The sequence below is a fragment of the Haliotis rufescens genome, unplaced genomic scaffold (genome assembly GCF_023055435.1).
Source record: "Haliotis rufescens isolate VD_foot unplaced genomic scaffold, xgHalRufe1.0.p SCAF_7, whole genome shotgun sequence".
Lineage (NCBI taxonomy): Eukaryota > Metazoa > Mollusca > Gastropoda > Lepetellida > Haliotidae > Haliotis > Haliotis rufescens.
The window spans coordinates 29,324,621-29,350,562 of record NW_025964361.1 but is presented as its reverse complement, the minus strand read 5'-3'; the positions used below and the strand labels follow the sequence as shown (position 1 = coordinate 29,350,562).

General features: G+C 42.4%; 1 protein-coding gene across 4 annotated transcripts in view; it reads right to left on the bottom strand.

The window, feature by feature from the left end:
• The window catches only part of LOC124148111, a 67,056-nt gene extending 41,997 nt beyond the window's left edge, over positions 1 to 25,059 (bottom strand). The window contains exon 1 of one of the 4 annotated variants that reach the window (XM_048387466.1): positions 24,794 to 25,059. In XM_048387466.1, the coding sequence (XP_048243423.1) occupies positions 24,794 to 24,955 (162 nt within the window). In that variant the 5' untranslated portion in view covers positions 24,956 to 25,059. The remainder of the gene's footprint in view (positions 1 to 24,793) is intronic. The other 3 variants (XM_048387465.1, XM_048387463.1, XM_048387464.1) reach the window with 3 other exon arrangements.
• Positions 25,060 to 25,942: the final 883 nt, after the last annotated feature.

Here is a 25,942-nt window from a genome sequence, read left to right as displayed (position 1 = left end):
TATGTACATCCTGTGTTCTGGTAGATTTGCACCCATGTAATAACCTATGACTTGTTTACCAATCCAAATTCATTTATTAAATAAAAATATGTTTCAATCACATCTGGAAGTAGTGAGTGACATTGATATTACAACCCACATATAAATACGTTCCGAGTTTCTCAATAGAATGGGGATATTATACATTGGATAAACGAGGATGATAGCCCGTGTCTGAACCTTCATAGTGGATTTAAGGGGTAAAACCATTTCTCTTTTTGTCATTAATAAGGATAAAAAGATTAAAGAACTCACAGAACAAATATCAGTTCTTGAAGAAACTATCAGAAAGTACTTTCAAAACTTAAACGAATCAATATCAGCTGATTTATCAACTACGAAAAAGCAATTACAACTACATGAAGAAGAAAAAAGAGGAATTCAGTTAAAAATAGAATAAGATGGTAAAGAGAAGAACAAACCAGTTTTTTTGTCATTTAGAAAATTGAAATTACACAAGTTAGTTTATTAATAGTATCCTAAATGAACATGGAGACACAGTGACAGACGCAAATCTATCCTAGAAGAGTCAAAATATTTCTATAACAGTCTGTACAATAAAACAAACATTACTTAGCAAGCCTATGATATTAAAATGAACAATCTCAAAACACCGAAACTAAGAAAAGATGACGTAGAAAATCCTGAAAAGGAAATTAGCATTGAAGAAATTAAAAAAGCAGTTCTGTCCATGAAACATCATAACAGCCCAGGTGTTGATGGATATCCGATTGTGCTTTTGGAGAGAGTTAGGCCCATGGATTCATAGATTTATGATGGAAACCTTTAAAATTAAAATATTATCTATAACAATGAACAGAGGAATTATCACTCTTCCAAAACCAAATAAAGACAGACAATTATTTAAAATTTGGCCTCCAATTACATTGTTAAATTCCCTTTATAAATTTATAAGTACTGTATTGCAAATAGACTAAAAACAACATTGAATACAATTATACATGGCAAGCAAACAGGCTTTATTCTTGGAAGATGTATAACTAAAAATATAAAAATACACCATGATATTATCTTTGAAACTTACAGGTTAAGCAGACCAGGCCTTCTGTGTATTTTGATAGCCAGTGTCTTCCCACGTTAAGCTGACACGCTGTGAAATAACTGATACACTGTTCAAAGCTACGTTAAACCAAATCTCAATGTAACTTTCTTGACGCTTAATAAAGATTCTTATAAATAGACCATAGGTTACATATATGTTAGCATAGGTCAGCTTAATGTGGGAGGAAAGCACAAAGTGATGAAGGTCTCAGACGTTTACCACTTTTAAGGTCAAACTGACAACAAATAATATCTGCCAAATTTAAACCACCACTATCCGCTGCACGAAAAAGGTGAGCAGACGTTTACAGTCAAGTGTTGACATGGAAAATGTGACCACAAATAAACACTAGTGAGAGAGTAAATATGGTGTAACACCGCTTTTAACAGTATTCCAGTTATATCTCGGCGTGTCAGCTTAATGTGTGAGGAAAGCCCGAAGTGATGCAGGTCTCGGACGTTTACCACTTCGGTGAAACCCACGAGCACGGGTATGGTGCCGACAAACCTAGAAACATAATCGGGGCGAACCGGGATTCGAACCCACGATGATAGGTTTTTGGTATGCCCAAGGGACGCAACTCTGCACAGCGATTTATAGTCAACGATTTGGCAACCAGTACCCTATGGATGATTAGATATAGAAACTTGATACACAATGAACCCTTTAAAGTCATGTCAATATCACGTCCGCGACCTTCCTGTTGTTGTATTCAAATCCTAACGTGTCCGATCACGGATCCCAATGACAGACATTTATATGCTATCACATGTGGGATCTGGCAATGCGCCAATAAAATGTTAAGAGGTAAAAGTGCGAAATGAGGCAAGCATATCTAATTACTATGGGGAAAAGGGTAAACATTTTTCTCAAAAGTGAGCAGGCTGGTTTTCTTTGAACTAAGAGGGAAGCATTCCACTGTAATTTTTTGTGTGCATGTTATGATATCCTACAGAACTAAGAATTGTATGAACAATGCCAATGTTACAACTTATCTCCATAAACTCCCTACCTCTCTCTATGTTTAAGATGAAACTTTTACTTGTAATAATCTGAAGGTGTAATAATATCATAATTAAAAGTATATTACTAATCCTAGACTGAAGTAGTCCTCCACATTATACATTCGATAAAGAATCCAATGAACATGCATAACATCTTAGTTTGGAAATTTTCGATATTTTGTTAGTTGTTTAGTTCTAGTTTATTCAAACCATGAAATGCATGACATTTGTCAGAAGGTTTACCGCCATAATGAGAGGGAGATAGTGAGATTGCTAATCCCCTTTCGCTACGCGGGATTCCGAGTATATTTAGGGGGTATTCGGGACTCAGCAGTGTGGTACGCGGGACGCGGTAAGCAGATGCAAAATGCTAAAAAAACATGATGTTGTACGTAACACATTCCTTTATATATTTTATATTTTCTGTATTTTGTAAGTTATTCAACTTCAAATCGCCTCTTTTATTATCTTGGGTCGTGTTCGTTAGATTTTCGTCTGTTTTCGGCATTCGCCACGACATTGTTGACTTAATCGTGACCAACTGTAACATTCCAGAGACATGACGTGCGCATCTCGATGATTTGAACACTAGAACTACTTCAAACAAGAAGGATACGAGACGTCCTATTTTACCAGCGTCTTACAGTAAAGTGTAGGCGTTATAGCAGCGCTTGCTTATTCCTATTGTCAAAGTATTGAAACTTTCCGATATAAATATAGATTCTATAGTTTTGAAAGGACACATAGTGGCCAATTCTTAGTGGTCATGACTGAATATGTCCTTCAGTACGCCACCCATTTAGGTTGTTTAAGACCCCTAATATTTATTACCTTAATTTTCCATTAACAATTTCTGTAAGTATGCTGAAATGTACACGACAGCCCCCTTTTAGTGTACTCTCTGCTAGAGTCAAGGGTTTTCTTTGACAAATTTCTACATAATTCGTTCGTATATCTTGATTAAATATTTGGGAGAAAATATTTTTTGTGAATGTAATTTGACTAAGAAAGAGTTTGCCGCCTAGGTGATGCATCGCATCAAAAGTTTTCTTGTCAATATTGTGCAACGGATTCAGGAGACAAGTGGAGTGCATCAAGTACATCACAATAATATCGTCTTTGGACACAATACACAAGCAAAAGAAGAACACTGTCATTCACTTTAATGACAAGTAGAATTGTCACTTAGGCAAGCACATTTCCATTTAATGCATGTACATGCTGCTCTTTCATGTTTAATTTCCTGAAAGATGAGGATAAACCTTCCTGCTTTTGATTTCATAGAAGTTAGATCAACAGTTGAAGTTAAGTTTTTTAAAGATCAGCCTATACTACAGTACTTCATGGAATTCTAAGTCTTGGTGTTTTCGTTTGTTGATTAGCTTTAACTGGTCAAAGGCAGTTCTAATCTCATTAATGTCGTAACGCATTTTAAACCAGCGGTCTACACTCGCATTAATTTGGTGTCAAATTTCATGTTCTACAGTATTCGTGAAGAATGTTTAATGTATGATCAACCACATGGGGGAGAAGAACTGAAGGGGTCGTTGTCGTCACAGGTACTACAGATATATACCCCAGGTATGTGTCCCTATACTGATATGTACCCAAGCCAAAATCAGAGACTGCAGCAAGAGTAGAGGGAATTAAGAGCATGGACTTGCTAAGTAATTTATAATATTCATGCCAGCTCAAAAGAAACTTTGATTTATTTTGATAGTATCTCCAACATAAGTAGGAATAAACTTATTATTAAGATGACATAAAACAAGTTATGTTTGCTGTTTACCATGTTTACATATCAAAGTTTGCTACATTGTTCAAAAATGTTTTAAGCCACAGCAAGGCTACTCATTCTCAATATGCTAGGCACAAGAAAGCTGGACAGAGGGGACCTTCCCTTTGCTCATCAGTTAACAGTTTGTTTGTTTGTTTGTTTGTTGTTTAACGCCACACTGAGTAATATTCCAGCTATATGACGACGGTCTGTAAATAATCGAGTCTGGACCAGACAATCCAGTGATTGATATCATGAGCATCAATCCACGCAATTGGGATCGATGACATGCATCAACCAAGTCAGCAAGCCTGACCACCCGATCTCCTCAGTCTACTCTAACGCAAGCCTAGTCGCCTTTTACGACAAGCATGGGTTGCTGGAGACCTATTCTACCCCGGATCTTCATGGGGTTAACAGTAACCGTATGGCTTATTGTGGGGACAGTATTGGCACGGATGGTTAGATAACTGCAGGGGGCTGAGGGCAGTAGGTTGATGATACAGACAGATAAGAGAGTGAGTGAGTGAGTATGGATTTACGCCGCTTTTAGCACTATTCCAGCAATATCACGGCTGGGGACACCACAAATGGGCTTCACACATTGTAACCATGTCGGGAATCGAACCCGGGTCTTCGGCGTGACGAGCGAACGCTTTAACCACTAGGCTACCCGACCGCCCCACAGACAGATAAGTGAGATCTCTTTACAACTGCAAACCCTTATTCCCCAAAGTATAATGGCATTCCGGTATCTATGTAACTGCGAATATTGTCAACAACAGCTTTGTAATGGCGAATTTGCAAGCATTCTCGACCATCAGTGTAATAAATCTCCATTCTGTGATAACAAATAATCTGGATCCATTCGCTACCATAACTTTGTTTGGAAGTGACGTCACCATTCCATATTTCGTAACATTTAATTTCTGTCGTATATGATTTGACAGGCATAAGTAATATTGTCGCGTCATTCAGATCAGACTCAAAATGAATGGCAAATCATGATGGCAAATGGGTCAAGGATATTTATCATAACAGAATGGAGGTATTATAAACAGGATCATCGAGTGAGAGAGAGAGTTGGGTTTAACGCCGCTTTGAACGGTTTTCAAGTTATGTCACAGCGTGTCAGCTTAATGTGGGAGGAAAGCCCGAAGTGATTCAGGTCTAAGACTTTCAAAACTTTCGTGAAACCCATGAGCACGGGTATGATGCTGACAAACCTAGAAACATACTAGGAGGGAACAAGGATTCGAAGGATTGAGAAGTGGTGATTGTTTGCAGATGATTACTTTGGAGATGATACTACCTATAAGATAACCGGCATGACACGCCCACCTTTCCGCAATGATTCATATATACATGCTTATGATATAGATATAGTCGGAATTGTACAATGGACTCGTCTTTAATATAGTAGAGATGTCTTATGATTATGCAAATAATGTCGATTATATTTTGATCCCTAGTTGTTAATTTGCAGTTGGTTCATACACTTTGTTGACGCTTCTGTTGAAAGAAAAACGACATGTAGTTTGTATTAAAAAACGCTTTAATGTAATCAAGGTGGGGTGAGGTGAAATGGAGTTTAACGTCGCGTCCAAGATTATTGCACTTATATAGCGACGTGCATGTACGTGTGTGTGTTTGTGTGGCTGCTTGTACTAGTCCGGACTGATGCCGATTACTTTATACTGACTCCGAGCCGACCAGTCCTAGTTTAAGCCCCTTTATGCCGAGCGCCAGACGGGGTAACAACAAGTACCATCTTTTAACGTCTTTTGGTATGACGCGGTCGGGGATCGAACCCCGGACCTTCCGCTCTCCGGGCGGACGCTCTACCACTAAACCACGGAGGCGGTCTAATGAAATGAAGACATCTGATTCTGTTCAAGCATAACAATTTCAAGTAGGTCTTTTCAAGGCCAATGAATGTATGGTGTGACCTGTACAACATTGATTTCATTTTATCCTGGCAATTCGCTCTGATTAGTTGAGAGACAACCTATCGCTTTCTCGTTTAGCATGTGACGCATCTCTGTGGCGTCCAATCAACACCAGGATGAGACGACACATGCCAGGCAGGTGTCCGGAACTGTCGCGTTCCGGATGCGCGCCGGACATATCGATGAAGCAGTATCTTCACGATAACAATGAGCATAATGGAGTGCTGACGTCACACGTTAACTGTAGGCAGATGTGCAGTGTCCTCAAGTCACGAGGAGCTGTATAATTCGCATCAATACGTATAATATGAGGTTCAGCGTGGGCGCTCGCAACACCAAGTATCATGCTCTGGTTCACAGTGTGCGTAATGTGTGAGGCCGACTGCATGGATGTCGCTGAAATACTGCTGATTGTCGCGTAGAACATCACCAACCCTCTAACCTACCGTCTCACTCATACACCCACCTACCCGTACTCACATACCTACTCACTCACTCGCTCATACACCCACCTACAATCATAAACTTGAGCAATCACGATCGATCATATCGCATTATGGCAAGAAATGCCGATTCAAGCTCATCCGATCGTGAATTTGTTGATAGTGTCATGGCAACGGGTACGCCCGTCACCCCTGTGACAGTTTTGGCTGAAATACATGGTAACACTAATAGGAAGCGTTCCATAAGTGACGATGCAAGTGACATTGAAAGTAATTTCAGCAAGAAAGTGAAAAATGACACTAATCAGACTTGTGTAAAGGAGATGGTTCGCAGCGGGTCAAACAGTGGTAAGGTGAACTGTACGGGCCATAATCAATCTGATTTACCAGGCGTTCAGGAAATGTTTGCTCATCTATTGACTGAATTCAAGGGTGTGAAGGAAAATCTCTCTGAAAGAATACACAAATTAGAATCTAAATTTGAACAAAATCTAGCTGAGCGACTAGCCTCAATAATAGAAGAAAAAGTTAAATTAGAACTTGTCAGTGTAAAAGCAGACATTAACCAAAGACTTGAGGCTTTTGAAGAAAAGATAAACAGTACACATAAGCTCTACTCAGAAGCAGTGAAAAAGGGTTCAGATGGGAAAATGGATGAAGAACATGCTAGAACTATTATCATTAAGAATCTAGCAGAGCAGGCAGGAGAGAAGGAAAATCCTACAGTGACGAAAAATCAAGTTTTGAAGTTGTTGCGGTATGGGTTAAAACTAACCGACGTTGAACTGTGTACAGCAGAGAGAAAAACTGCTCGGGGTAAAGCTCCGGGTGTGGTCGTGGCAAGTGTGGGAACAGTTGAAGAGCAAGAAAAAGTGATGAAAACAAAGAAACTGTTAAAAAATGTGAAAAAATATGATCATGTGTACATTGAACATCACATTCCTTTAGAGACAAGGAAACAGAACACAAACATGAGAACAATACTAAAAGAAATGGGTGTTGATGATAAATATTCTGTTTCTAAGTCTGGTTTTATCTCCAAAAGAAAAGTTAGGGCTAATGTAAGGTATTAGGGCTTAAGGCTTGGTTTATGGAATGTAGGAGGGTGGTCCACACTAAATGGAGATAACAACAATTTTAGATATAATGTTGTTGATTATTTTAATGATGATATCATATGTGTGTGTGAAACATTTCTTAAGAAAAGTGGTTCCATAACGGTTATTCATGGATTGGTCATAACAGGTCAAGTTTACACGCAAGAGCTAAACGAGGCGTAGGAGTGCTGGTGAAAAATAGTTTTCTAGTGAATAACCTTGTTGAAATTCTTGACAAGGAAATTGAAGATATATTGTGGGTCAAAATTTCAAGTAAACATACCGAGGATGTAATGTGCCTGTGCGTTGCATACCTTCCTCCATCTGGATCAACAAGGTCTCATGATATAGAAGTGTTTTTCACAAGACTTTTAGAACAGTTTTATACATACCAAAATATAGAAACTTGTGTATTAACAGGGGACATCAATGCAAGATGTGGTGACTATTCTGATTTCATTGAAGGTGTAGATGATGTTGTTCAACGTGAAGCAATTGATCATTGTATAAATTCTGCAGGGCAATTGTTTATAGATTTCTTAGTTGATTGCAACCTGTGTATGGTAAATGGAAGGATAGGAGAAAATAACTTCACATCAGTGTCAACAAAAGGAAAAGCTGTAGTTGATTACATTGTGCTGCCACATGAACAGTTAGATATTGTGAAGGACTTCAAAGTTCATCTTATGACTGACATCGCATCCACAATTGATCAACAGGATAACAACAAAACACCGGATCATTCTTACATAGAAATATCATTGGATCTGTTTGCTGCAAGTGATAATGATATCATCCATAGAACAGAAGAGACAAAGACTAGTAAATGTGACAAGTTTAGAACAAATAATCTCCCAAGTAACTTTTTTAATGATGAAAACATTACCAAGAAAGTGAATGAGACAATTTCTAAAATTGAGAAGCAACTAAGTGAAGAAAGAAGTGTATCTGAAGCCTACCAATCTTTTACAGACCTAATATATGAGGAAATGGATGAAAAATTAAAGAAAATGGGTAGTAGAAGAAATAATATCAAAAGAAGATTTAAATCAAGGTTCAAACCATATTGGAATGAAGATCTTCAGGGAAAATGGGACTGTATGTGTGAAAAAGAAAGACTGTGGTTATCTTGTTCAGGTTCACAACACAATAAAAGAGCTTTAAGAAGAGATTATGTTGGTAAAAGAAAACTATTTGACAAGCTTCTAAGGAAAACAAAGAGACTGTATCAAAATCAACAAAGAGATGAACTGTTATCTATGTGTGAAGAAAACAAAAGTAATGAGTTCTGGAGAGAAATTGGTAAACTTGGGTTATCAAATGATAGGAAGAAACAAATTCCCATGAAGATGAAGTTAGACAATGAAGAAATCACATCTGATGCAGACACTGTATCACAACACTGGAGAGACTCATATCATTCATTGTTTTCTGCTAATGAAGAAAAGAGCAGTAAACTGTTTGATGGTGAATCAAAATATCAAAATATAATAGAAGAATTAGCTCAATTGAAGAAAACAGAAGAAGACAGAGATATCTCAAGTTTAAATGAACCTATTTCATTCAGTGAGGTTGAGATAGCTGTTAATCATCTCAAGAAAGGTAAAGCTGTTGGTTTGGATAATATTCCTGCTGAAGTCCTACAAAATAATCACTGTATTAAGCTACTCCACAAATTAATACACTTTTGTTTTGAGAATTCAGTTGCACCTAATGAATGGAATAAAGGAATCATAAATCCTATTCCAAAGTCAAATAGTGATCCACTTGACCCACTTAGCTATAGAGGAATAACTCTGTTATCTATTCCATGTAAGGTATACACAGACATCCTAAATAGAAGGATTCAATCCTGGTTAGAAGATAATAATACATTAGTAGAAGAGCAGAATGGATTCAGACAGAATCGCAGTTGCATAGATCATGTTAATGCACTTTACAACATCATCAATGTGAGAAAGTCCACCAAAAAGTCAACATTTGTGTGTTTTGTTGACATAAAGAAGGCATTTGACTCTGTTGACAGGCAATGCTTATGGTTCAAGCTTATGAAGTGTGGTATAAAAGGAAAAATTCTTCAATGCATACAGTCACTCTACAACAATGTGCAATGCACAGTTAAATTAAATGACTTGTATACAGATCCATTTGATGTGAATTATGGTGTTAAACAAGGCTGCAAATTATCCCCAACTTTATTTTCTATTTACATCAATGATCTTGCTGAGGAATTGAAAGGTTTACAATGTGGAATTGAAATAGAGAACTATATGTTATCTGTTCTCCTATATGCGGATGACCTAGCATTAATGGCCCCGGATGAGGAATCTCTACAGAAAATGCTATGTATACTCAGTGAATGGTGCAGAAAGTGGAGGTTAGAAATAAACTGTGAGAAAACACAAGTTGTGCATTTCAGACCCAAGTCTACAATCATTTCAGATTACCAGTTTAAATGTGGCTTAAATGTTGTACCATATACAGAGAGCTATAGATACCTGGGCATCTGGTTGAATCAACATATGGACATGCATAAGACTGTAAAAGAACTTTGTAAATCTGCCAGTAGAGCACTATCTGCATTGTACACTAAATTTAGAAGTTGTGGTGGGATGTCCTATGAAGTATATACCAAGTTGTACAATACCCTTATCGAGCCTGTTTTGTTCTATTGAGCTGGTATATGGGGGATTAACAAATACAGGGAGGTGCAAGTCATCCAAAACAAAGCTTGTAGATTTTTTCTAGGAACCGGTCAAAATGCATCTAACTAGGCAATTCGCAGCGAGGTGGGATGGTCATCAAGTGATGTGGATCAAAAGATAGAATTATTTAGACAATTCTTCAGATGTGAATCAATGCAAGATAGCAGAATTCCAAATATTATTCATAAGTGGGCAATGTATCAAAGTAAATCTCTTGATAAAAGAACTGAAATGCTGATACGAGACTTAAATGTGGATGGGATTATCAGTGACAGTGACAATAACAAGAAAAAAGTGAACTTACTGAAGGATATCTTGAAAGAGAAAGATAGTGAATCATGGTGTAAACAAGTGTGAGATGATGAGAACAAACCAAATGGTAACAAGCTAAGGACTCACAGACTTTTCAAATTTGATGTGAATGTGAGCCACTATGTGAAATGTGTGAAGCGAAGGGATTATCGAAGTGTTTTATCTAAGTTTAGGTGTGGTAACCTCCCTCTATTAGTCGAAACAGGCCGCTATTCCAAGCCACCTATCCCTTTAAATGATAGAATATGTAAATTTTGTGCAGAAAAAAATAATTATGTTATTGAGGATGAATCACACTTTTTAATAGATTGTTTTGTATACAGTGACCTGAGATATCAACTACTACACAAGGCAGCTGAATTAAATCAGATAGCATTCAGCAATTATCTTATTTGATGCAAGAAGTGATTTTACATCCGCTTTTAGCAAGCACATTATACAGCATGTATAGAAGGAGAGTGCATCTCTTCTAGTCTTAACATTGTATATAATATTTTTATTTTGTGTTTTATATTTACTAATGTTATATGTTTTAAATGCTTTTAGAGTGTCTCATAAGCCCTAGAGGCTGGATATTGTACTTTTAACGGCAACTTGCTTTTGTTTAAAATGTGTTTTATGTACAATATGTGACACTTAAATAAACATTTCTTCTTCTTCTTCCTACTCACTCATTCACCCACCTGCCCACACCTACTCACTCGCTCATACACCCACCTGCCCACACCTACTCACTCATACACCCACCTGCCCACACCTACTCACTCACTCATACACCCACCTACCAACACCTACTCACTCATACACCCACCTGCCCACATCTACTCACTCACTCATACACCCACCTACCAACACCTACTCACTCATACACCCATCTGCCCACACCTACTCACTCACTCATACACCCACCAGCCCACACCTACTCACTCACTCATACACCCACCTGCCCACACCTACTCACTCACTCATACACCCACCTGCCCACACCTAGTCACTCACTCATACACCCACCTACCAACGACTACTCACTCATACACCCACCTGCCCGGACCTACTCACTCACTCATACACCCACCTACCAACACCTACTCACTCATTCACCCACCTGCCCACACCTACTCACTCACTCATACACCCACCTGCCCAAACCTACTCTCTCACTCATACACCCACCTTCCCACACCTACTCACTCATACACCCACCTGCCCAGACCTACTATCTCACTCATACACCCACCTGCCCACACCTACTCTCTCACTCATACACCCACCTGCCCAAACCTACTCACTCATTCATTCACCCACCTGCCAACACCTACTCACTCACTCATACACCCACCTGCCCACACCTACTCACTCACTCATACACCAACCTGCCCACACCTACTCACTCGCTCATACACCAACCTGCCCACACCTACTCACTCATACACCCACCTGCCCATACCTACTCACTCACTCATACACCCACCTACCAACACCTACTCACTCATACACCCACCTGCCCACATCTACTCACTCACTCATACACCCACCTACCAACACCTACTCACTCACTCATAGACCCACCTGCCCACACCTACTCACTCATACACCCACCTGCCCACACCAACTCACTCACTCATACACCCACCTGCCCACACCTACTCACTCACTCATACACCCACCTGCCCACACCTACTCACTCATACACCCACCTGCCCACACCAACTCACTCACTCATACACCCACCTGCCCACACCTACTCACTCACTCATACACCCACCTGCCCACACCTACTCACTCATACACCCACCTACCCACACCTACTCACTCATACACCCACCTGCCCACACCTACTCACTCATACACCCACCTGCCCACACCTACTCACTCACTCATACACCCACCTTCCCACCCCTACTCACACATACACCCACCTGCCCACACCTACACTCTCACTCATACACCCACCTGCCCACACCTACTCACTCACTCATACACCCACCTACAAACGACTACTCACTCATACACCCACCTGCCCGGACCTACTCACTCACTCATACACCCACCTACCAACACCTACTCACTCATTCACCCACCTGCCCACACCTACTCAATCACTCATACACCCACCTGCCCACACCTACTCTCTCATACACCCACCTACCAACACCTACTCATTCATACACCCACCTGCCCAGACCTACTATCTCACTCATACACCCACCTGCCCACACCTACTCTCTCACTCATACACTCACCTGCCCAAACCTACTCACTCACTCATTCACCCACCTGCCCACACCTACTCACTCACTCATACACCCACCTGCCCACACCTACTCACTCACTCATACACCCACCTGCCCACACCTACTCACTCATACACCTACCTGCCCACACCAACTCACTCACTCATACACCCACCTGCCCACACCTACTCACTCACTCATACACCCACCTGCCCACACCTACTCACTCATACACCCACCTACCCACACCTACTCACTCATACACCCACCTGCCCACACCTACTCACTCATACACCCACCTGCCCACACCTACTCACTCACTCATACACCCACCTTCCCACCCCTACTCACACATACACCCACCTGCCCACACCTACACTCTCACTCATACACCCACCTGCCCACACCTACTCACTCACTCATACACCCACCTTCCCACACCTACTCACTCATACACCCACCTGCCCACACCTACTCACTCACTCATACAACCACCTTCCCACACCTACTCACTCATACACCCACCTGCCCACACCTACTCACTCATACACCCACCTGCCCACATCTACTCACTCACTCATACACCCACCTGCCCACACCTACTCTCTCACTCATTCACCAACCTGCCCACACCTACTCACTCACTCATTCACCCACCTGCCCACACCTACTCACTCATACACCCACCTGCCCACACCTACTCACTCATACACCCACCTGCCCACACCTACTCACTCATTCATTCACCCACCTGCCCACACCTACTCACTCATACACCCACCTGCCCACACCTACTCACTCATACACCCACCTGCCCACATCTACTCACTCACTCATACACCCACCTGCCCACACCTACTCTCTCACTCATTCACCAACCTGCCCACACCTACTCACTCACTCATTCACCCACCTGCCCACACCTACTCACTCATACACCCACCTGCCCACACCTACTCACTCATACACCCACCTGTCCACACCTACTCACTCACTCATTCACCCACCTGCCCACACCTACTCACTCATACACCCACCTGCCCACACCTACTCACTCATACACCCACCTGCCCACACCTACTCTCTCACCCATACACCCACCTGCCCAAACCTACTCTCTCACTCATACACCCACCTGCCCACACCTACTCACTCATACACCCACCTGCCCACACCTACTCACACATACACCCACCTGCCCACACCTACTCACTCACTCATACACCCACCTTCCCACACCTACTCACTCATACACCCACCTGCCCAAACCTACTCTCTCACTCATACACCCACCTGCCCACACCTACTCACTCACTCATTCACCCACCTGCCCACACCTGCCCACACCTACTCACTAATACACCCACCTGCCCACACCTACTCACTCACTCATACACCCACCTGCCCACACCTACTCTCTCACTCATTCACCAACCTGCCCACACCTACTCACTCACTCATTCACCCACCTGTCCACACCTACTCACTCATACACCCACCTGCCCACACCTACTCACTCATACACCCACCTGCCCACACCTACTCACTCACTCATACACCCACCTGCCCACACCTACTCACTCACTCATACACCCACCTTCCCACACCTACTCACTCATACACCCACCTGCCCACATCTACTCACTCACTCATACACCCACCTACCAACACCTACTCACTCACTCATACACCCACCTGCCCACACCTACTCACTCATACACCCACCTGCCCACACCAACTCACTCACTCATACACCCACCTGCCCACACCTACTCACTCACTCATACACCCACCTTCCCACACCTACTCACTCATACACCCACCTGCCCACACCTACTCACTCATACACCCACCTGCCCACACCTACTCTCTCACTCATACACCCACCTGCCCACACCTACTCACTCATACACCCACCCGCCCACACCTACTCTCTCACTCATACACCCACCTGCCCAAACCTACTCTCTCACTCATACACCTACCTTCCCACACCTACTCACTCATACACCCACCTGCCCACACCTACTCACACATACACCCACCTGCCCACACCTACTCACTCACTCATACACCCACCTTCCCACACCTACTCACTCATACACCCACCTGCCCAAACCTACTCTCTCACTCATACACCCACCTGCCCAAACCTACTCACTCACTCATTCACCCACCTGCCCACACCTACTCACTAATACACCCACCTGCCCACACCTACTCACTCACTCATACACCCACCTGCCCACACCTACTCTCTCACTCATTCACCAACCTGCCCACACCTACTCACTCACTCATTCACCCACCTGCCCACACCTACTCACTCATACACCCACCTGCCCACACCTACTCACTCATACACCCACCTGCCCACACCTACTCACTCACTCATACACCCACCTTCCCACACCTACTCACTCATACACCCACCTGCCCACACCTACTCACTCATACACCCACCTGCCCACATCTACTCACTCATACACCCACCTGCCCACACCTACTCTCTCACTCATACACCCACCTGCCCACACCTACTCACTCATACACCCACCTGCCCACACCTACTCACTCATACACCCACCTGCCCACACCAACTCACTCACTCATACACCCACCTGCCCACACCTACTCACTCATACACCCACCTGCCCACACCTACTCACTCATACACCCACCTGCCCACACCTACTCACTCATACACCCACCTGCCCACACCTACTCACTCATACACCCACGAGCCCACACCTACTCACTCACTCATACACCCACCTGCCCACACCTACTCACTCATACACCCACCTGCCCACACCTACTCACTCATACACCCACCTGCCCACACCTACTCACTCATACACCCACCAGCCCACACCTACTCACTCACTCATACACCCACCTGCCCACACCTACTCACTCATACATCCACCTGCCTACACCTACTCACTCATACACCCACCTGCCCACACCTACTCACTCACTCATACACCCACCTGCCCACACCTACTCACTCACTCACTCACACACCCACCTGCACATACCTACTCACTCACTCACTCATTCACCCACCTTCCCACACCTACTGTCTTACTCATACACCCACCTGCCCACACCTACTCACTCACTCATACACCCACCTGCCCACACCTACTCACTCACTCACTCACACACCCACCTGCACATACCTACTCACTCACTCACTCATTCACCCACCTTCCCACACCTACTGTCTTACTCATACACCCACCTGCCCACGCATACTCACTCACTCATACACCCACCTGCCCACACCTACTCACTCACTCACTCACACACCTACCTGCACATACCTACTTACTCACGCACCCATACACCCACCTGCTCATACCTACTCACTCACTTATTCAGTCACTCATCACCCACCCAATTATCCACTACATCACTCACTACTTATCAACTCACGCACCCATCCACCCATCCACTTATACACCCACCTGCCCATACTCACTCACTCACTTGACGCTCCTGTGGAGCGAATAACATTTAATGCTATGTGGCAATGATGTGTCATCAGTAACAAAGGATGGACATTTTTATTATTTTTATTATTTGTTTCCAGGTGCGTGATTTCTTTGGTAAACATCCTATTACCTTCCTTCAGTCTGACTTTAAGCAGTGCAGCATTGTCAAGGTGTCGGGGCAACAAAGTGCAGAGTTGCTCCCCTTCCCTGAAACCCTCCACTCCAAGATTCACCCCGATAACGTTACTTGGTTTGTGCCGTGCTCGTGGCTTTCACCTTAGTGGTAAACGTGTTAAACCTGCTTCCCTCGGCCTTTCTCGCACATGACCGCCTCCGTGGTCTAGTGGTAGAGCGTCCGCCCGGAGAGCGGAAGGTCCGGGATTCGATCCCCGACCGCGTCATAGCAAAAGACGTTAAAAGATGGTACTTGTTGTTACCCTGTCTGGCGCTAGGCATTACGGAGCTAAAACAAGGACTGGTCGGCTCGGAGACAGTATACTGTGTCTGAGTGGGGTATTCATGTTAAACTGCGGCATGGTATCTCAGTGTGCTAGCACTATAAATCGGCATCAGTCCGGACTAGTACAAACAGCCACACACACACACACACTATATAAGTGCAATGATCTTGGACGCGACGTTAAACCCCATTTCACCTCACCTTTCTCGCACATGAAGCTGACACGCCGTGATAGAACTGATATATTGTCAAAAACGGCGTTAAATCACTCACTCCACTCACCCACAAGCTGGCATCATGTATTAGAGGCTGCTTCAGACGGGGCAAGGGCAAGGTCTGAACGGACACTAGATCTTTCTAAACATGATTTTACACATACTGTTAAAGACGCGCAAGAGGGTAAAGAGAAAGTTTGTGGTCTCATTGTTCAAAATAAAAACATTTCATACATTTGTATGCAACATAATATCCTTTGACAACAACTTGGTCCAGCGAGGCTCCAGTTTTGTTATTTCTTCTCTACAGATATCTTTATCCTCGTCTCCACCAAAAGCCCCTACGGTATCAGTTACCGCGTGAACAGGCGGATTGTCCTGAGTCAGTTCCAAATCCTGAACGGGGATTTCCTCAACGTTCGTCTCGATAGCCTGTCTCACATCTCGCTGTCCTGCGGCGAACTGATAATGTGACCTCGCTGCAGATAGTCAGTCAGGATTTTCCTCGTACTGTCGTGAATCGGAAAGCCAAAATCAGCGTCTTGCATGTCTTTTGTGGTGGGGCCATGGGTGAGGCCAAATGTTTTCGCTGTTTGCTGTGACGTTTTTACACTCGATCAAAGTGATTTAAACAGGTCCCATTCTTGGTTAGAGTTCGCATCAGAACTGTATCTAGATGATACTTGGTGTCAGCATTCTGGGTACCTCAACTTGCGGACTGCCCCCATGGTCCAGTGGTAGAGCGTGGTAGAGCGTCCGCCCAGAGAGCGGAGGGCCGGGGTTCGATCCGCGGCCGCGTCCTACCAAAAGACGTTAAAAGATGGTACTTCCTGTTACCCTGTCTGGCGCTAGGCATTAAGGGATTAAAACAAGGACTGGTCAGCTCGGAGTCGGTATACTGTGTCTGATCGGGGTATTCATGTCAAACTGCGGCATGGTATCTCAGTGGGCTAGCACTATATAATCGGCATCAGTCCGGACTTGTACAAGCAGCCACACACACACACGTGTATGCATGTCGTTATATAGGTGCAATAATCTTGATAATAATATAAGTCCCATTTCACCTCACCTCATGTGGGGTGTCATTTGGGGTGGAGTCAACAGGACTGCACTATACATTAAAACACAATTTGTTTATGGGATACTTCATTTCGATTCAAATCTCATTAAAATCAGATCTTAGTTCTCGCTACAGCTAAACAAAGATCTGAGGACATCCCATTACGGGTCACGTCAGACCGACCTTGTGCGAACTTTGACCGACTACGCTTCGAAACATATTTTGACAAATTCTCGATTACAAATTTGAAACCTGAACAAAAGAACATTCCGGAATGGCTAATAGATGGTCTAGATTGTAAGGATTCAGTCGTTAAACCCGTAACTATCGTTCGGAGTTAAAGTTTTCGAGGTTGCATGATTAGAAATCACATTCCTACTGTCACTTTCACAATCTGGTAAGCGATGCTCTGATTGGTCGGATGAAAGGTCGTCCCTAATGGGATGTCCTCAGATCTTTGTTTTGAGGTAGAGAGAACAGAGGTCATAAATCCCTCTTTTTAATAACACCGTATGTGACTTGAAAAGAAATATATCAAAATAAATGTACCTACATGTATTCCATTCCATAAGAAGAACTTTGCAATAATTATATCGTCTATCTCAAATGCAGCCCTTTTATACAGAGGGGCGCCAGAATGAATACACCCATGTCTAAAAATGAAACAAACAAGAAATGGCTATTCGATGGTGATGTATTTGATACGAGTATAATAGGCGATATTACATGCATGATATCAATGCGTATCTCACACGTGACGTGCACGTGACGTCTCAAGGAACACCTTCACGGTACACAGTAATGCGGAGAGTGAAGTGTGAATGTTCAAGTGTATACTTTCTTTTGCCCGGCAGTGTATGCCACAAGGGTCTCTTGTCCAGGCTCAGGTTTGTTGGATTACATGCATACAGGCTACATACATGGTCGCTGCAGAGAACTCATATCCATGGCATCGGCCTAGAATTAACGTTAAGTTCCAGAAATCATATTTTAAAATATATATCTAAAAAGGTAAACGTTAAATCAAAATGGAGCCAAAACAATGCTTAAGCTCAGGGCTGGGGCATCTAGACTTGCCAAATTATTCTAGACTTGAGTTGGATTCATTTTTCAAATTTATTCTCTAGCGTTTGGGAGACAGGCTAGCCTGGAATGTTCTGATTAACTTCGAGCGTTTTACCTCGGGATCTCAAATTAAAACAACGAAATTCTGTGTTTTTGTGTGAAACATCCTGCTTGTCTACGTTGCATTCAGTAAATAATATTTCCCAGAGTTGAAATACATCAAATAGGAATTTTAGAATCTCAGCCTAAGCTGCACCTCAAATATTCGCAATGCTGTACCATTAAAGATCCTGTCAAACAGAGGCTTTCTATTTTGTGAGTTGAACAAGGGAACGAATCAACATAACAGACACCCTCCCACCCGTCGTACACGTGCTGCTTGAGGTAGCAGTACGCAGTTCTCAGTTATCTCGCCATGTCAGTTGTCTGACTTTCCCATTCCTGAAGATAATATATTTAGCTGTGTATTTCAAGCACCTTATTACCGTCTGTGTCACTCGCCTACGCGCTTTCGTACACCTGTCTTAAATGCATCTCGCCGTCATCAGCCTCATTCCACTACAGCCACCAATCACCCCGTCCCAGCTGCCGTGTACTGTTGTGCCTTGCATACGGAACATGCTTGTCAAAGTAATTCCCACAATATGCAGTGAATCATTTTCATTTTTTTGAGCTGGGAAGCATGTATAGACGGCCTCAATAATCAAAGGGAGCAAAGCTCTGTCATGGTGACAGATGGAAAACGTTGACCCAGTTTCCGTGAAGCAGGTGAGGTGAAATGGAGGCGCGCGCGCGCGTGTGTTTGTGTGGCTGTTTGTACTAGTCCGGACTGATGCCGATTTAACATAATTACCCAACTCAGGATACTGACTCCGAGCCGACCAGTCCTTGTTTTAGCCCCTTAATGCCGCGCGCCAGACAGGGTAACAAGAAGTACCATCTTTTAACGTCATTTGGTATGACGCAGCCGCGGATCGAACCCCGGACCTTCCGCTCTCCTGGCAGACGCTCTATCCGCTAGACCACGGAGGCGGTCGGTGAAGCTAGACGGTTCTTAAAACGACAGTTCGTGTTAACTAATTTCGTTCATATCCGTAGTTGTCTTTTATTACTTGCTCGTGAAGAGATCACCCGTTAAATAAACATACAGCTGTATTACACATTGTGTAATACCAAAACGCGTGCTTATGTACTCTCGGAACACGTTTCACGAACAAATATTGAAAGCTCTCAACATCCCTTGGCTTATTCAAAGACATTGCGTGTGGAGTTGATAGATCATTGAGAGGAGCTTATGCACACTCGATGACCCAGCAACCTTGTTGATAGGCTGACGTCACATGGCATTGTTTCGCCGATGGATCTTGCAAAAATTTCCACAAATTACGTCATCGGGTATTGTGACGTGATTGTAAACTTTGAGGTGCAAGGCCCGTTCCACAAGGCGATCGTATTGTAGCGCAACGACAGTCGTTAGGCTAAGTTAAAGTATGCGAGTTGCGATAGTCTTAGCCCTACAATAATTTTGTGGAACGGACACCTGAATTCTAAAGGTGGGCCGTTGTATGGTATTAAATTCATACGTTTCAACTACGTGTTTGAAGTATTATTCTGTTAAACTCAATTGGACTATGCCGTGGATCGTGTAGGTGTCAGCCTGTTAATACTCAACAGTAAAATTATAAAAACGTTATAAATGGCAAGTAATAAATAAAATACTAAACTCGCTCCCGTGTAAAACCAATTTTATGAAACTCGTGAATAGTTGTGATATCTGACTCGCTTTCGCTCGTCAGATACCACAACTATTCACTCGTTTCATAAAATTAGTATTACACGGGAGCTCGTTTAGTATTCTCTATTTATCCTCTATACCTCCAGGGCTCGCATTTCGGTAAACCTACACCGAGATATTGTAGGTTTACCGACATGCCAGCCATAGCATTTCTAAATTTCTTTTTTCAAATTATGTACGGGGAAAATTTAAAATATTGCAGCACACAGTGTTTGCAGCGCATCGAATATGCATTTGACGCCCCTTGATCCAATGGCGATCTCTCATTGGTGAGTGAGCGAGTGATTATGATTATACGCCGCTTTTAACAATATTCCAGTAATATCATGGCGGGGAACACCAGAAACCGGCTTCACACATTGTACCCATGTCGGGAATCAACCCCGGGTCTTCGGCGTGACGAGCGAACGCTTTTACCACTAGCTCCCAGGCAGCATGACACAATTGGGCCAATGCTGGCTGAGCGTTGCCAGTATCGCCAGTGCCGGTGTCCCGGTATAAACTCTCCCCCGTACAAATTCTACCCCCGGAGATTTTATACCGGTACAGATTCTCCCCCGGAGAATCTGTTCTGAAATAAAATCTCCCCCGGGCGGATATATTTCGCGCCCCCCTCAGTATAAAGTCTCCCCCCTGATTATTCGGTTTGTTGCAATGTCTTTAAGTACTATATTCTTTAAATGGTTATCATTAATGTAAGGAGGGTTACTTTGAAAAATAGATTATGAAATATGGTCATAATGAATTGATATTTCAGCATATTTTATTTGGTAACTGTACCTTCCATCCTAAAATAATTATAAGACATATATCATACCAAACAAATTTAAATGAAATGACTTAATGTAACAAATACATGTACGGTTACTGTTGTAACTGAATTCAGAAATCTTATTAATCCTCGCAAACATTCGGTTTTAACACTAACTACGTAAAAACTGTCAACATATCCACGCGCGCCTCCAGCTCAGGCTGTCCGTTATACTCTGATTTAAGATCTGAAAATGGTATCAGTGTAATATCAGTGGCTAGAATATCATGGTGCAACCAGGTTTCTGTTAAACGCCCCCACACATACAAGTAACTAAATGTATATTTAGATAAATATATAACCCAGAAAAAAAAGGAGAGAAAAAAACAAATAAAAAAATACATAAACAAATAAACATTAAAACCTTGAGAAATATGAAAAGCCAATGTGTAATGCTAAAGCACGAAGACACGATAAACTGTGCCAACATTACAATGTTCCCCGATATGCATGCTTTACCTGGGTTACATACGGGTGATCTAAGTTAGAAATATATGACTGATATAAATTCTTTAAACACGGTAATATCGAATATGCTTGGATTATCTTCTTTCTTTTTTTTTAAATCTGCTCCATTCACGAAAATTATATAGAATTATGTATATACTCTCCCCCATGTATTTGGCTTTTTTATGTAAAAGCTTTTTACACCTTACACATTTTAATTACAGATTCCTTTGTTTTGATTTTAATGCAAACAAACCAGGCTTTACAATGTATTTTGTTTCAACAGATTTTTATACATAAATATATGAATGGGGATTGACAAATAAGCTTTACTGGTTTATGTAAAAGCGGCCGCCCTTTAGGCTGTGTTTCCATGTGCGAGGTTTGGGGCACGTTTAGGGAGGCGGTTGAAATGCTATCGCAAAAACTATGCTTAAAAGTTCGGCGACTTAGTTTCCATTGTGCGCGGTTTGGCGCGGTTTCACCAACTGCAAACCGGTAGAGGTTGGTAAAACCGCGCAAATCGAAACAGTTCATTTATGATGTAGTATTTCCATTGGCGCGGTTAGGACCGCTTGGCTAAAAAAAGTCGAACAGTGCTCGATTATCTTGAACCGCGTGGTTAGCCCAGTGGTTCTACCCGAGCCAATGGTAATTTTACAGAATAAGGCCTAATTTCCTTTGAAAAAAACCTTGCATAGCGGTTTGACTAATCAGCATTGATTTTGACTCCATAAAATGTCATAAAGTATCAGGGGTCATTTCAACTTGCAAAATGATTGACATAGTCCTTTAAAGAGTGAGGATTGGGCTGTTTTCCCACCCGATTGACTGATATTACAACATTTACATGGTATAGAATGGTACAATGAATGGTAAAGCACGCAAATTACACTATTACGCGATATTTCATAAGAAAATATCATATCTCCGTTAAAACATAGAACCAATATTTATGAGTATCCCCTGAACCCGAAACTGACTCGCTTAAATATATACATGCCAAAAGCCATGCACGCAAGTAAAAGTTGTTCAGAAGCTGATATTCTCCATCAAAATATACCACAAGGACACCACATAGCAAAAGCATTTTTAGACAATTACAATTGTTGAACTACTACAACTATTTTGACGTTTAACGACCGCTTCTACCTCAGGCAATTTCGCAGTCGGGGTAGGTGGGGGTAGAAACTGTTGAAAAGTTGAACTGCATGACAAGTCTATATAAATAGTTCGGGGGAGAAAATATTCCGTGAGTCCTCGTAGAAAAGTCAGTGTCTGGACTGTGTGTTTTCTTTGATGAGAATGTTTCTCACCGACCCTTAGCGTGTAGGGGTGTGATGTCCTGGGCAGGAAATGACAGTGTTTTGATTACTCGTCTTTCATTAATTAACGTGTTGGGCATCCCTAATTAACGGCACCTCAGCAAAACGTCACCGGGCGAAAACGGCACCTCGACTCGAGCGAAAACGGCACCTCGACTCGAGCGAAAACGGCATCTTACTTTTTTGTTTTACCTTGGTCAAATAAATGATATTAAACTTACATTGTAACTCGCAAGCGCCAACGACCTAACTAAGGCAGGCAAACAAATAACCTTCTTGTGGATACCCGCCCACGTAGGAATATACGGTAATGAAAACGCCGATAAAGCAGCTAAACTATCCCTCAAAATCCCAGAAATAAGCTTAAACTTACCCATCTCAAAATCAGAAATTAAAAGTGTAAACAAGCAAAAAATCACAAAAAAATGGCATAACCTATATCTAAACTCAAATAGCCAAATCAAAAAAGTGCTCAGCAAACCACTAACCAAACCAAAAATTCTCCATCCATCCAAAAAAATCGACAGAGTAATCACTAAACTCCAAACAGGACACACCAACCTAAATAACCACCTAATGTTTTTAAAAAAACACACTACAGGTAACTGCCCACACTGCAAACAACCAGAAACCCCAGAACACGCACTCATCCACTGCACACACTACCTAACACATCGAACCGCATTACAAACCAACCTCAATATTTAATCTAAACAAGGCTCTAACTCTAGAAGCAATACTAAACCCACAAAATAAACTAGAAAACTTCAAGGCCTTAGGCGTATTCTTAATAAAAACGGAACTAATCGTTATTAAAAATAGAGGTGCCGTTTTCGCCCGACACATAGTAGCCGTTTTCGCCAAATGCGGTGCCGTTTTCGCCAGAGAAATCGGTGACGTTTTGCTGAGGTGCCGTTTTAGCCTGCACCCATTAACCTTTGCTAATTCATGTTAAACCAACACAGGATGTTTTCTCGAAGTGGACAATCGCGAATGTCATAGGGCTGACACGACACGTGTTAATAACTGTCCTAGAACTTCTAAAGTTACTAAACATTCTTCATATCTAACGACTAGTATTATATCTACCTATATACCACTTTATTGTCTCATATTGCGGTAGTTAAAGAAAACACAGTGCTCAAAGTGAAGCCCTTTTCTCTCCACATTCTCAACATCGTCTCTATCAGAAGTGTTTGGCTTGTCTATAGATGTAAACACATTTGATGATACATCCGTGTGTTTAAAGTAGATTTTGACAGTCCGGGCCAAATCGGACCCAACACAAGCCAAACACAAGTATTTATAACTTATTTCGTATGGCCCAATTATGTAATGCTGCCTGGGAGGCTATCCGATCGCCCCTCTCTCATTTAACTCAGCGCTGCAGTTGTGCTCACGTGAAAACGTGGTGCCATTCAACACGGTTTAGGGAGTAAGATATCCCACTGTACTATCAGTAAACAAACACTAAAGTTTGGTCACCTACCTCCTTCATTCCCCATATGGCCAAGGGTTCCGCCAAACCATTTCCTGAACAGTTTCCAGTCGATCCGACCTCCCTTGACAACACTACAGGCAGGACAAACAAACATAATTTACAAACATCTAAAGTTATCGCCGCAGCCCCGGCGTTCCCCCTGCCACACATCCTCGCCCCTGCAGTGACTGTGAGGAGTGATTCAATCACGGACTGCAGATTAAATCCGCGAGATTGTGTGTAGGTCACAAGTGTTGATGCGTAACCACGAAAGATCCGGCATCAAGTGTCCTGCTTTGCACTCCTGCTTTCGGGTAGAGCAGTGCTTATGGGCCGGGAACGCCGGGTAAGAATATCAGATAGTCCCGGGAAAGACGAACACCAATTCTGCTGTTGGTACCGCGAACGCTGGATGGATTAGCCGTGAATGCCTACCGTTTTGTGATATACACGAGGCATATCGAAATGCATTAGCAGGGTTAGAAACTAATAGTTTTTGTCCACTAGTCCTTATAATGATAACATATAGCAAAACCTTTAAAATGGGCCAATTTCTACTAGTCCATAGGATACCTTTAATATTGGGCACTTTGGTAAAGACTACAGGACTAGTGCCAATTTCAAACGCTGATTAGTATCATACGCTTTATGATATATACGATTTATTCAGAAAGAGTACAATTACATAAAATGAATAAAACCCAAATGCAATTAATTTAAACAGATCTCGAGATTCTCAACTTACATGCGGTGAGTCTATACTCACGATGCGGATGAGATCACATATATTTTCGGTGTATACTTTCTTTTGACAAACAGTTTACACTAAACAAGTTAAACGAGTTACTGCACCCCGTATAGAATTTTTAAATAGTTCGTCCCTTGCAGACAATGGCTGACAGAAGCTGTATACAACCGTACATGCCAGCTGTATCTGGGACGCAAGCCGGGTGTGTGACATTGCATTCTTTCGAGATGAAATCCAATATACCTTACCTCATCCAACAGCAGGATCCCGCATTACCGCCCCACTGCGTACATTCTGCCTCCATAATTCGCACGGCAGAGTTACCTGAAACTTGACATTCAGTGATATATGACTGTTATGAGTATTTATTGTTTCATCTCATTTATAATTCTTTTAATTCCATAGGTTAA